At 40.2% G+C, this 13,099-nt stretch overlaps 2 protein-coding genes across 3 annotated transcripts in view; one reads left to right on the top strand and one right to left on the bottom strand.

Annotated features, from left to right (window-relative positions):
* Positions 1 to 4,811, bottom strand: part of gpc2 (glypican 2) — a 43,768-nt gene extending 38,957 nt beyond the window's left edge. The window contains exons 1-2 of the mRNA XM_061892016.1: positions 4,486 to 4,811; positions 1,727 to 1,885 (exon numbers count right to left, since the gene is read on the bottom strand). Of these exons, the coding sequence (XP_061748000.1) occupies positions 1,727 to 1,885; positions 4,486 to 4,765 (439 nt within the window). The 5' untranslated portion in view covers positions 4,766 to 4,811. The remainder of the gene's footprint in view (positions 1 to 1,726; positions 1,886 to 4,485) is intronic.
* Positions 4,812 to 6,838: 2,027 nt separating this feature from the next.
* The window catches only part of LOC133546028 (cohesin subunit SA-1), a 60,757-nt gene continuing 54,496 nt past the window's right edge, over positions 6,839 to 13,099 (top strand). For both annotated transcript variants that reach the window (XM_061891836.1, XM_061891835.1), the window contains exons 1-3: positions 6,839 to 6,911; positions 11,641 to 11,707; positions 11,783 to 11,870. In XM_061891836.1, the coding sequence (XP_061747820.1) occupies positions 11,685 to 11,707; positions 11,783 to 11,870 (111 nt within the window). In that variant the 5' untranslated portion in view covers positions 6,839 to 6,911; positions 11,641 to 11,684. The remainder of the gene's footprint in view (positions 6,912 to 11,640; positions 11,708 to 11,782; positions 11,871 to 13,099) is intronic.

The following is a 13,099-nucleotide window of genomic DNA, read 5'->3' as shown; positions in this document are numbered from 1 at the left end:
TCAAATATCATCCAGAGGGCCATAGATAATTCATTCGCAGGCCGGATCTTGACTTTGACACCCCTGCTCTATAGAGTAAAGGAAATGTCTAATACAAACCCCGTTTCCCTATAAGTTGGGAAATTGTGTTAGATGTAAATATAAACGGAATACAATGATTTGCAAATCCTTTTCAACCCATATTCAGTTGAATATGCTACAAAGACAACATATTTGATGTTCAAACTCATAAACTTTATTTTTTTTTTGCAAATAATAATTAACTTAGAATTTCATGGCTGCAACACGTGCCAAAGTAGTTGGGAAAGGGCATGTTCACCACTGTGTTACATCACCTTTTCTTTTAACAACACTCAAAAAACGTTTAGAAACTGAGGAAACTAATTGTTAAAGCTTTGAAAGTGGAATTCTTTACCATTCTTGTTTTATGTAGAGCTTCAGTCGTTCAACAGTCCGGGGTCTCCGCTGTCGTATTTTAGGCTTCATAATGCGGCACACATTTTCGATGGGAGACAGGTCTGGACTGCAGGCGGGCCAGGAAAGTACCCGCAATCTTTTACTACCAAACCACGCTGTTGTAACACGTGGCTTGGCATTGTCTTGCTGAAATAAGCAGGGGCATCCATGATAACGTTGCTTGGATGACAACATATGTTGCTCCAAAACCTGTATTCAGCATTAATGGTGCCTTCACAGATGTGTGAGTTACCCATGCCTTGGGCTAATACACCCCCATACCATCACAGGTGCTGGCTTTTCAACTTTGCGCCTATAACAATCCGGATGATTATTTTCCTCTTTGTTCCGTTTAACACCACGTCCACAGTTTCCAAATATATTTTGAAATGTGGACTCGTCAGACCACAGAACACCTTTCCACTTTGCATCAGTCCATCTTAGATGAGCTCGGGCCCAGCGAAGCCAGCGGCGTTCCTTGGTGTTGTTGATAAACGGGTTTTTCTTTGCATAGCAGAGTTTTAACTTGCACTTACAGATGTAGCAACCAACTGTAGTTACTGACAGTGGTTTTATGAAGTGTTCCTGAGCCCATGTAGTGATATCCTTTACACACTGATGTCGGCTTTTGATGCAGTACCGCCTGAGGAATCAAAGGTCCGTAATATCATCGCTTACGTGCAGTGATTTCTCCAGATTCTCTGAACCTTTTGATGATTTTACGGACCGTAGATGGTGAAATCCCTAAATTCCTTGCAATAGCTCGTTGAGAAATGTTGTTCTAAAACTGTTCGACAATTTGCTTACAAAGTAGTGACCCTCACCCCATCCTTGTTTGTGAATGACTGAGCATTTCATGGAAGCTGCTTTTATACCCAATCATGGCACCCACCTGTTCCCAATTAGCCTGCACACCTGTGGGATGTTCCATATAAGTGTTTGATGAGCATTCCTCAACTTTTTCAGTATGTATTGCCACCTTTCCCAACTTCCTTGTCACGTGTTGCTGGCATCAAATACTAAAGTTAATGATTATTTGCAAAAAAAATAATTTTTTAACAGTTTGAACATCAAATATGTTGTCTTTGTAGCATATTCAATTGTATATGGGTTGAAAATGATTTGCAAATCATTGTATTCCGTTTATTTCCCAACTCATATGGAAACGGGGTTTGTATCATGCTACTCCCTATTGGTTATGAATATGGGGCATGCATTCTTTTGAAAGATTCATCATCAACACTAAATCAGTGGCAGTCCACTCCCTCACCGTCAAAGCGCCGCTGCCTTTGGGTGAAGGTGGTCAGCAGGAACTGGCTCTGGTCCTCCACCGATTTTAGGAAGTCCCGCTCGCTCTGAAGGGCCAGGGTCTCCTCCATCTGACTGGAGCAGCAGGTGTAGTCCTGAGGACAGAGCCTCAAGTGCTCACCTGCAAGGGAACAAGTCAGTAAAAAATAGTCCGTGTTCGTTCATTCGTGTTTAAAACCACATAAGAGGTGTGGTGTGAAAGTGCAGATCCCCGCATGAATTATTCGTTCATTTACCAGCGATCTGTCTCCTTTTCGGCTCAGGTCCACTCTTTTGATGTATCAGAGATAATGACATGCAGATTGAGGTCTTTTTTTTTTTTCTTCCAAGATGACGCCGCTGTGGTGGCTGCTGTTGGCAGGAGCTCTGTGCCCTTGTGTCATCTTTTTGTGCTCGTCAATGTTTCAATTTTGATTTAGTGTGGTTTTTTTTTTTGCCTTTTAGTTCTGGACACTTTGGGACTGTGTGACACTTTCGTGACTTCTGCGGTGCGTTTTTTTGAATTTCTGAGTCTGCCTTCCGGGAGCCTTTTGGCCGTGGAGACCAGCTGCTGGGTCTCTGCCACACCAGAGTCCATCTGGAGAGACTGGAGGAGATGCGGATGAAGAGACAAGGCTGCGGAGCTGGCGCTGAGTTCTGGGTTGAATGAACATGTATCGGACACCTTGGTCTCCTTGGACGTATCCTCGCTCATCCATGCGGACTGGACGCTGACCGAGAGTTGGTGGGCGGCCGAAGGTGGAGTCGGGCCTCTTGGGTGCTCTGTTGGGTCTGCTCCTATCTCTCGCCATGCTCCCTCCACCCCAGTAGAAGATGGCGTGGAACACGCAGAGGCCACCACAGCATATATGTTTGTTGTTGTTATTGTTTTACTTTTGTTTGGAGGGACTGGAAGAGATGCGGACGAAGAGACTGGAAGAGATGCGGATGAAGACACAAGGCTGCGGAGGTGGCGCTGAGGTCCGGGACAGACAAGCTTCACAGTGTCTTGCTGATTGAGCAGGTATGGGACACCTCGGTCTCCTTGGACGTATCCTCGCTCATCCATGGGGATTGGGCACTGGCCGAGAGTTGGTGGGCAGCCTAGGGTGGAGTCGGCTCTCTTCGTTGCTTTGTTGGGTCTGCTCCTATCGCTGGCCATGCTCCCCATAGCCCAGCAGATGATGGCGTAGAACACCGCAGAGGCCAACACAACGTATATATTTTTTGTTGTTGTTTTACTTTGGTTTGGAGAGACTGGAAGAGATGCGGATGAAGAGACAAGTCTGCGGAGGTGGCGCTGAGCTCCGGGACAGACCAGCTTCACAGTGTCTTGCTGAATGAGCAGTTATCGGACACCTCGGTCTCCTTGCCTTGGACATATCCTGGCTCATCCATGCGGACTGAACACTGCGGTCGAGTGTGGAGTCGGCTCTCTTGGTTGCTTTCTTGGGTCTGCTCCTATCTCTGGCCATGGCCCACCCCCCACTCCAGCCAACGATTGGGTGGAACACGCAGAGGCCACCATAGCGAATATGTTTTTTGTTGTTGTTGTTTTACTTTTGTTTGGAGAGACTGGAGGAGATGCGGATGAAGAGACAAGGCTGCGGAAGTGGTGCTGAGCTCCGGGACGGAGTAGCTTTACAGTGTCTTGGTTGAATGAGGATTTATCGGACACCTCGGTCTCTTTGGACGTATACTCGCTCATCCATGCGGACTGAACACTGGAAGAGAGTTGGTGGGCGGCCGAGGTTGGAGTCGGCTCTCTTGGTTGCTTTGTTGGGTCTGCTCCTATCTCTGGCAATGCTCCCCCACCCCAGCCGACGATTGGGTGGAACACACAGAGGCCACCAAAGCGTATATGTTTTTTGTTGTTGTTTTATTAGTTTTGTTTCCCCCCCAGCGTTTACCTGTTTCTCCCCTTTTATGTAAGGGGCGCCGGAAGTTGGCAGACCCGTCAGCGATCCTGTTCTGTTTCCCTGTAATGTTTGTCTGCTCTTGGTTGGGATAAAAATCTTAATTCCCCCTCGGGGATTATTGAAGTATTTTTGATTCTGATTCTGATTTTGCTTTAGCCAGTGTACATGACACACACACATTAATAACGCCTTTCCTCACACGTCCGGAGTCTGGCTGGTGTACCGCTCTTCTGTCTCTTTTGTTCTCTCACTCTTAGTCTCTCTCATCCCTGCATTTCCATTTCTCTTCATAGTCCACTCTCCGGGCCATCTGCTCCCCCATGGCCCACGGGACAGTGAGCTCAGTAAAAAAAAAAACACACACCAACACACACACACACATTATCAATCAATATTGCAGATGTCTGTTTGACTCAATCACTCAATTGCATGTAAAGTAAAGCATCCAAAACTTTCCCCCCCATTATTAAAAATGCAGATAATATTATCACCAGTGGACAGACCCCCCCAGGGGTGCATGCAGGGATTTACCAAGCTAGGCAAATTAGGGGCGAGGTTCTTTGTTGTATGGGTGTTGGTGATATTGTTCACCACCCCTAATCATCCAATTTAGTAACCATGATATGTTTTAAACCACCTATTGTTTGGATCCTGCAGGGAAAATAGAATAATATTTCCACATGGTGCGCCTGAGTGAGTTTTTTTGCACTTTTCATTCTTCACAAATGACTAGAGTTTTGGTAAATTTGCCATATAGGAGTGCACCAATTCCGTGTTAATCTACATGCGTGCGTTTAAAAAAAAAAAAAAAAAAGCATCCAACCTGAGATTTGAGTCACCGGTGCCGTGCCGGTGCTGTACCCCTTCTCCGCGTACACCTGCCGGGTGTCGGCGCAGCTCCTCCCCGCTGCAACCACCGAGCTCCGGAGCCCCGACAGCGCGACGACCGAGCAAAGCAAGCCCAGCAGCCGGTGCCCGGATAAAGCCATTCGGGTGTCCGAACTCAGCCACAAAAGGTAATGTAAAGAGGCAGTTTCTAAGGAAATCAACCAAATAAATACGTCCGTGGTCAGTCGTGTAAACAAGTCATGCTTTTTAGACATTTGTCTCCATCAACTGTGTCCAGCAAACTTCCTTAATGAGGAGAAAAGCGGTACTGGTGGTACCAACCCACTCAGCAGCATCACTGGCGTGTGCGTGTAAAGTGGTGGTTGTAACCACAAGTGTATTCCTGTTTGAAAATAAAAGCTCTCCAATTGTAATATGTGCTATGCGAATTTGTAATTATTACACATCGTCAGCGAGGTGTAAAAAACATATTTAATACCTTAAATGAAATTTAAAATGTAAATTAAACACTTTTTTTGAAGTTACTGAAGGAGCAAGTAGTATTTATTTTGAAATACAATCCGGAAGTCTTGGTTTTTACACATAAATTGTCCTGAAATCGTGACAATTTAGGTGTAAAATGGACAGCGAAAGATGTGCTATTTGGATTCAAAATGAAATAAAATGGAAAAGGAATTTTACCTTTGCAACCTCATTATACTATTGGCTAAGTTTTATATTCATAAATATAAGTTTCTCAATGCTCGACCTGTTTTCTGTGCCTTTAAAAAATAATTGGAACTCTACTTTAAAAGGCTCCCTACCTCTAACAACCAAAAAGCTGTGAAAACTATGATCCTGAGTTCCAAATTTGGAATATTACCGGAACTTGTGCAATATATATCTATATATATATATATAGATATATATCTATATATCTATATATATATCTCTCTCTCTATATATATATATATATATATATATATATATATATATATATATATATATATATATATATATATATATATATATATATATATATATATATATATATATATATATGTGTATGTATATATATATATATAAATATATATATATATATATATATATATATGTATATATATATATTTATATATATATATACCCTATCTCTTTGAATTGCTGCAGGGCATATAGTTTGCGCCTGCCTTGAATTACTGCCGGGTAAAACTCGCTTCGCAAAATAATTAGTGCCTGGTCAAACTCGTGACATCACGAATGACTCCCCTGTCATCATTTTCAAAATGGAGGAAGCTGATTTCAATACCGGTAATTTGAAATCGCATAAAGGGAAGAAGATTAAGAGCTATTCAGTAGGACTTAAGGTCCAAGCTTACATCACACTCAAATTTTTACTGCATGCCTTTGGTAAGTGCCGGAGTGAGAAGAGGTTTTGAAATAATTAGTGCATGCTTACTATTACCGCATGCCTTTGGTAAGCGCAGGAGTGAGAAGAGGTTTTAAATTAATTAGCGCCCCGGCGGCAATTCAAGGAAATACGGTATATATATATATATATATATATATATATATATATATATATATATATATATATATATATATATATGTATATATATATGTATATATATATATATATATATATATATATGAGATGAGACTGCGACTTGTCCAGGGTATACAGCGCCTTCCGCCCGATTGTAGCTGAGATAGGCACCAACGCCCCCCGCGACCCCAAAGGGAATAAGCGGTAGAAAATGGATGGATGGATGGATGGATGTATATATTACATTTTCCTGAAGGAACTCTCCTGAAGGAATCAATAAAGTACTATCTATCTATCTATCTATCTATCTATCTATCCATCTATCTATCCATCCATCCATCATCCATCCATCTATATATATATATATATATATATATATATATATATATATATATATATATATATATACATATATATACATATATATACATACATATATATATATATATATATATATATATATATATAATTTTATTTTAGTTACTTTATTAAGTTTACATCCCCCTGTCACTATTTTTTGTAGTGTTTGGTTCTGTAGTTGTTTTGATTGTATGTTGTATGTTGCATATTACAATAAAGCCTTATAAAAAATAAAAACCTGCTAAAGGACATACAACGAGGAGAATCAATACCGTCAACACTTTGTCAGTCTCTTAAGCAGTTGAATGTAATTAATGATATCCAGTACAACGACTACTTTAAATCGTGGCGACTTCACCAAAGTTATATTACAAAACATCGGTTTATCACTAGTGTGGCCCCAGGTAACATGAATGGCTGTATTTTTCAACAACCAATCACAGCCTTCGTTACTTAAGTGCTGGCCAATCACGTCTCTGTTAGTTGTGAGATCATAATTCGTCCTCGTGCGATTTTCGGTGAGTTAAGCACGTCACCTAAACAGGGAAACTTAATATTAATTATTGTAATAATAATATCAACTAATGGGAAGTATTTTTTAATCGCAATTACCAGTAAGATTATATTGGCGCTGTAATACTTTTGATTTGAAACTAAAGTGCTCTTTAGGGATGTAACGCTAAACTGTATTAATGATTCACTTTTGAGGTAAACGTACAACTTCTGAAGGTTACCGTTTTAAATAAAACCGTGATTAATGACCACACTTTGTATAACTCACGGTCCGACTAGCGAGCTAGCTTTTTATTTTTTTTACTTTTTATTTTTAATTGAACGACAAACATACATTTATAAGGCACTTTCAACATCAGCGAAACATGTCAAGGAAAGCAAACAAAAGCAAATACAGATAGAGTATTAAATAATAATATGAAAAAAGACGAAAAGAGCTACTTTTAAAACAAGTTAAATGTTTTTTAACATGCATCCATCCAACCAATTTTCTACCGCTTATTCCTTTTGGAGTCGCGGGGGGCGCAGGCGCCTATCTCAACTACAATCGGGCGGAAGGCGGTGTACACCATGGACAAGTCGCCACCTCATCGCAGGGCCAACACAGATAGACAGACAACATTCAAACTCACATTCACACACTAGGGCCAATTTAGTGTTGCCAATCAACCTATCCCCAGGTGCATGTCTTTGGAAGTGGGAGGAAGCCGGAGGGAACCCACACATTCACAGGGAGGACATGCAAACTCCACACAGAAAGATCCCGAGCCCGGGATTGAACCCCAGACTACTCCTGACCTTCGTATTGTGAGGCAGACGCACTAACCCCTCTGCCACCTTGAAGCCCTAAGATATCAATTTAAGGGCTTTTATACTGTAAATCAGTGGTTCTCAAATGGGAGTACGTGTATCCCTGGGGGTATTTGAAGGTATGCCAAGGGGTATTGAGATGTTTTAAAAAATATTCTAAAAATAGCAACAATGCAAAAATCCTTTATAAATATATTTATTGACTAATACTTCAACAAAATGTGAATGTAAGTTCATAAACTGTGAAAAGAAATGCAACAATGCAATATTCAGTTTTGACAGCTAGATTTTTTGTGGACATGTTCCATAAATATTGATGTTAAAGATTTCTTTTTTTGTGAAGAAATGTTTAGAATTAAAGGCCTACTGAAATGAGATTTTCCTATTTGAACGGGAATAGCAGGTCCCTTCTATGTGTCATACTTGATCATTTCGCGATATTGCCAATTTTTTGCTGAAAGGATTTAGTAGAGAACATCCATGATAAAGTTTGCAACTTTTGGTCAATAACAGAAAAGCTCTGCCTTTACCGGAAGTCGCAAACGATGACGTCACCCGTTGACGTCACCCGTTGACGGCTCCTCACATATTCACATTGTTTTTAATGGGAGCCTCCAACAGAAAGAGCTATTCGGACCGAGAGAACGACAATTTCCCCATTAATTTGAGCGAGGATGAAAGATTTGTGTTTGAGGATATTGATAGCGACGGACTAGAAAAAAAAGGAAGTTAAAAAAATAAAAAACGCGATTGCATTGGGACATATTCAGATGTTTTTGGACACATTTACTAGGATAATTCTGGGAAATCGTTTATCTTTCTATTGTGTTGCTAGTGTTTTAGTGAGTTTAACAGTACCTGATAGTCGGAGGTTTGTGTCCACGGGTGTCTTGATGCCAGTGTCTCAGGGAAGTGGACGTCAGCTTTATGGGCGGCACAAGCTCAGCTGATCTCCGGTAAGAAGCGACTTTTTACAACAATTTTCTCACCAAAACCTGCTTTTTGACATTCGGTCAGGATCCATGTTCGCTTGACCGCTGTGATCCATAGTAAAGTTTCACCTCCGGCACAAGGAATCACAGTGTGTTTGTGTGACTAAAGGCTAAAGCTTCCCAATTCCATCTTTCTACTTTGACTTCTCCATTATTAATTGAACAAATTGCAAAAGATTCCGCAACACAGATGTCCAAAATACTGTGTAATTATGCGGTTAAAGCAGACGAGTTTTAGCTGTGTGTGTGTGCAGCGCTCATATTTCCTAACAGTCCGTGACGTCACCCGTACACGTCATCATTACGCTACCTTTTCAAAAAGAAATTTAAAATTGCAATTTAGTAAACTAAAAAGGCCGTATTGGCATGTGTTGCAATGTTAATATTTCATCATTGATATATAAATTATCAGACTGCGTGGTCGGTAGTAGTGGGTTTCAGTAGGCCTTTTCAGGGTTTTTATACTGTAAATCAGTGGTTCTCAAATGGGGGTCCGCGTACCCCTGGGGGTACTTAAAGGTATGCCAAGGGGTACGTGAGATTTTTTAAAAATATTCTAAAAATAGCCGCAATTCAAAAATCCTTCATAAATATATTTATTGAATAATACTTCAACAAAATATGAATGTAGGTTCATAAACTGTGAAAAGAAATGCAACAATGCACTATTCAGTATTGACAGTCGGATTTTTTGTGGACATGTTCCATAAATATTGATGTTAAAGATTTCATTTTTTGTGAAGAAATGCTTAGAATTAAGTTCTTGAATCCAGATGGATCTCTATTACAATCCCCAAAGAGGGCACTTTAAGTTGATTACTTCTATGTGTAGAAATCTATATTTATTATTGAATCACTTGTTTATTTTTCGACAATTTTTTAGTCATTTTTATATCTTGTTTTCCAAATAGTTCAGGAAAGACTACTACAAATGAGCAATCATTTGCACTGTTATACAATTTAATAAACTGATGACATAGTGTTGTATTTTACTTCTTCTTCTTTTTTCAACCAAAAATGCTTTGCTCTAAATAAGTTGTACTTGAATTAAAAAAAATGTTCACAGGGGCTACATCACTGAAAAAAGGTTGAGAACAACACTGTTCTAAATCATCCTCCAAGATTTGATTGATAAATGTAACCCATTAAGCCAATTAGAAATTTTAGGCCTTACTTTTCATAAATCGACATTTATCGAGAAAATGTTTTGCCTGAAGCATAATAATGTTGACAAACATTTCCAAGTTACAGTCGTTAATCCATCCATCCATCTTCCGCTTATCCGAGGTCGGGTCGCGGGGGCAGCAGCCTAAGCAGGGAAGCCCAGACTTCCCTCTCCCCAGCCACATTGTCCAGCTCCTCCTAGGGGACCCCTAGTTGTTCTCAGGCCAGCCGGAAGAGATAGTCTTCCCAACGTGGCCTCATATCGACCATATCGGGTTTCAATTTATAAATAGCAGCTAACCCATGTTCGAGTCCCAGACGGAACAGAAAAGCAGCGACTGAACCAGGCAGGTTACATAGATACGTTATAATAAGTACAATAAACAATACCACGATAATAATGACATCTGTGATCATTTCAGTCACAATAACAGTGATATGAAATATATACATCCCTCACTACTTCTTGAATAAGAAGTTTTGTCGTAGCAAAACCCCCAAGACCACAATTCGGAAATGTACTAATTCTCTTCAACACAGATTTAAAGGCCTACTGAAATTAGATTTTCTTATTTAAATGGGGATAACAGGTCCATTCTATGTGTCATACTTGATCATTTCGCGATATTGCCATATTTTTGCTGAAAGGATTTAGTAGAGAACATCGACGATAAAGTTTGCAACTTTTGATGCTGATAAAAAAGCCTTGCCTTTACCGGAAGTCGCAGACGATGACGTCACAAGGGGGAGGGCTTCTCACGTCCTCACATTGTTTATAATGGGAGCCTCCAGCTGCAAGAGCTATTCGGACCGAGAAAACCATAATTTCCCCATTAATTTGAGCGAGGATGAAAGATTCGTGGATGATGATATTGATAGGGAAGGACTAGAAGAAAAAATAATTAAAATGAAAAGCGACGGCTCCGGGCGGCGGCAGTGTGAGCGTTTCAGATGTAATTAGACACATTTACTTGGATAATTCTGGAAGATCCCTTATCTGCCTATTGTTTTAATAGTGTTTTAGTGATATTGTAAAGACATACCTCGAGGTCGGATGGCTGCGGCGAACACGCAGTGTCTCAGAGAGAAGCCGAGGAGCCAAGCTCACAGCTGCCTTTTAAACAGCTACTGCAGGAGGACGAATAATCCAATGATGTCGCCGGTAAGATATATATCACAATTTTCCCATCCAAAAACATGCTGGTTGACGTAGAGAAAACATGTTCGCTTGACCGCTCTGTTAAAAGCAAAGAAAAAACTGCTGTGTCTCGGTGCTAAAGATAGCTGCAATACACGCTTTCCACCAACAGCATTCTTCTTTAAAGTCTCCATTATTAATTGGACAAATTGCAAAAGATTCAGCAACACAGATGTCCAAATTACTGTGTAATTATGCGATTAAAGCCGACGACTTTTAGCCGTGAGTGGGTGCTGCGCTAATATTTCCTGACAGTCCGTGACGTCACGCGCATGCGTCATCATTCCGTGACATTTTCAACAATGAACTCCGCGGGAAATTTAAAATTGCAATTTAGTAAACTAAACCGGCCGTAATGGCATGTGTCGCAATGTTAATATTTCATCATTGATATATAAACTATCAGACTGCGTGGTCGGTAGTAGTGGGTTTCAGTAGGCCTTTAACTTTTTTTTAAAAACAAAAACAGTACTCCAGTGTAAGCCAGCAACATTTGTACACTACATCGAAAGTGATATTACAAAGTGGAATTTGCTCACCCATGAATGTTGATCATGTTTGCTGTGTTAGCATAAATCAACTGGCCAACGGGAATCCCTGACACTGCCTCAAACATGTCAAGTAACGACTTTGACAGGTACCAGTGTCAAATATCGCCGTCTGATTATTTTGTGTGTGAAGCTGTGTACGCACTGACACGTGTTTCTTTTAGCTCTGATGACTTGACGGATTTAGATAAAGACTATGTGGTCCCAGCAAAGACCACAAAGCGGAAGAAACAGGCGTTGGAACAGTCGCTGGTAAGTGAATTCACTCAACGCTTGGTTTCATGCGATGTATTAGGTTTAGGTAGCAAGGTGCAGCTGTAATTCAGGCATGTGATTTTTCCGTATAAAGTCGGAATTCCGTCTTTTTTAATCTCAGGGGGAAAAAAAGTGTCGACCAATCAACTACGGCGTAATATTATATTACGCCGTAGTTGATTGGTCGATATGTTCCTTGTGACCAATCAGGACATCTGCTATGAATGATGACGTTATTACCGCCATTTTCCAAATGTAAACAATGTTGGTTCTCGAGAGAAAGGACGCTTCACGAGTAAAAGAAATTGATAAACATGTCAAAAATAAGTTTTGATGGGACTGGATGGAAAGGGAAATCACTGATACTGTTGAGAAGAAGGAAGTTACGTCTTTGTTCGGCAATTTTATTCGGAAAATCGATCGTCCCGGAAAAGTTTTGTGCACGTGGTGTCATGATAATATTGACTATGGATCACGAGGTTTCATGGCTTTGGAAGTACATGCGAAACGCCAAAAACATATGAAACAACTTGAAGTAAGGAAAACAAACTTTTCACTAGCTGGTAGGGGTGTAACGGTACACAAAAATTTTGGTTCGGTACGTACCTCGGTTTAGAGGTCACGGTTCGGTTCATTTTCGGTACAGTAAGAAAACAACAAAATATAAATTTTTGGGGTATTTATTTACCAAATTTGCAAACAATGGCTTGATCCTTTTAACATTGGGAACACTATAATAATTCTGCCCACTTTAATCCACATTAAACTGCTGTAAGTTTTGCTTGGATGAAATAAAATGACACAACTTTTCTTCTACATATAAAAAGTGCAACATTAAACAGTTTCAAGTCAACTCATGCTTAATTTATTACAGCATTGGGGAAGCCTGTAGTTGATTTTTATTATGTAAAAGTTATATTTTTATCAACATGTGATAGCATGGACCCTGCCATTCAAAAGTAGGCTGCTACATTACTAATGATTAATGTAACCATAGCTGAAAATTCATCCCTGACCACCATGGAGTTTATGTAGGCTTTATGATGCACTTAAATTATTTTATACACTATCAGAGACAGAAAGTCTTCATTTAATATAATGTCCTTTTTTGCTGACTCAACACACCTCAATCAACACGGTCCGTAACACACGTACACACACGCACCTGCGCGCGCACACACACCGCAAAATGAGTTAACGTTTCGCTAAAAGCTAACTAGCCTTCA

This window comes from Nerophis ophidion, linkage group LG29 (assembly GCF_033978795.1).
Source record: "Nerophis ophidion isolate RoL-2023_Sa linkage group LG29, RoL_Noph_v1.0, whole genome shotgun sequence".
Classification (NCBI taxonomy): domain Eukaryota; kingdom Metazoa; phylum Chordata; class Actinopteri; order Syngnathiformes; family Syngnathidae; genus Nerophis; species Nerophis ophidion.
The sequence above is the reverse complement of the archived record's forward strand: the minus strand, read 5'-3'. Positions and strand labels throughout refer to the sequence as shown.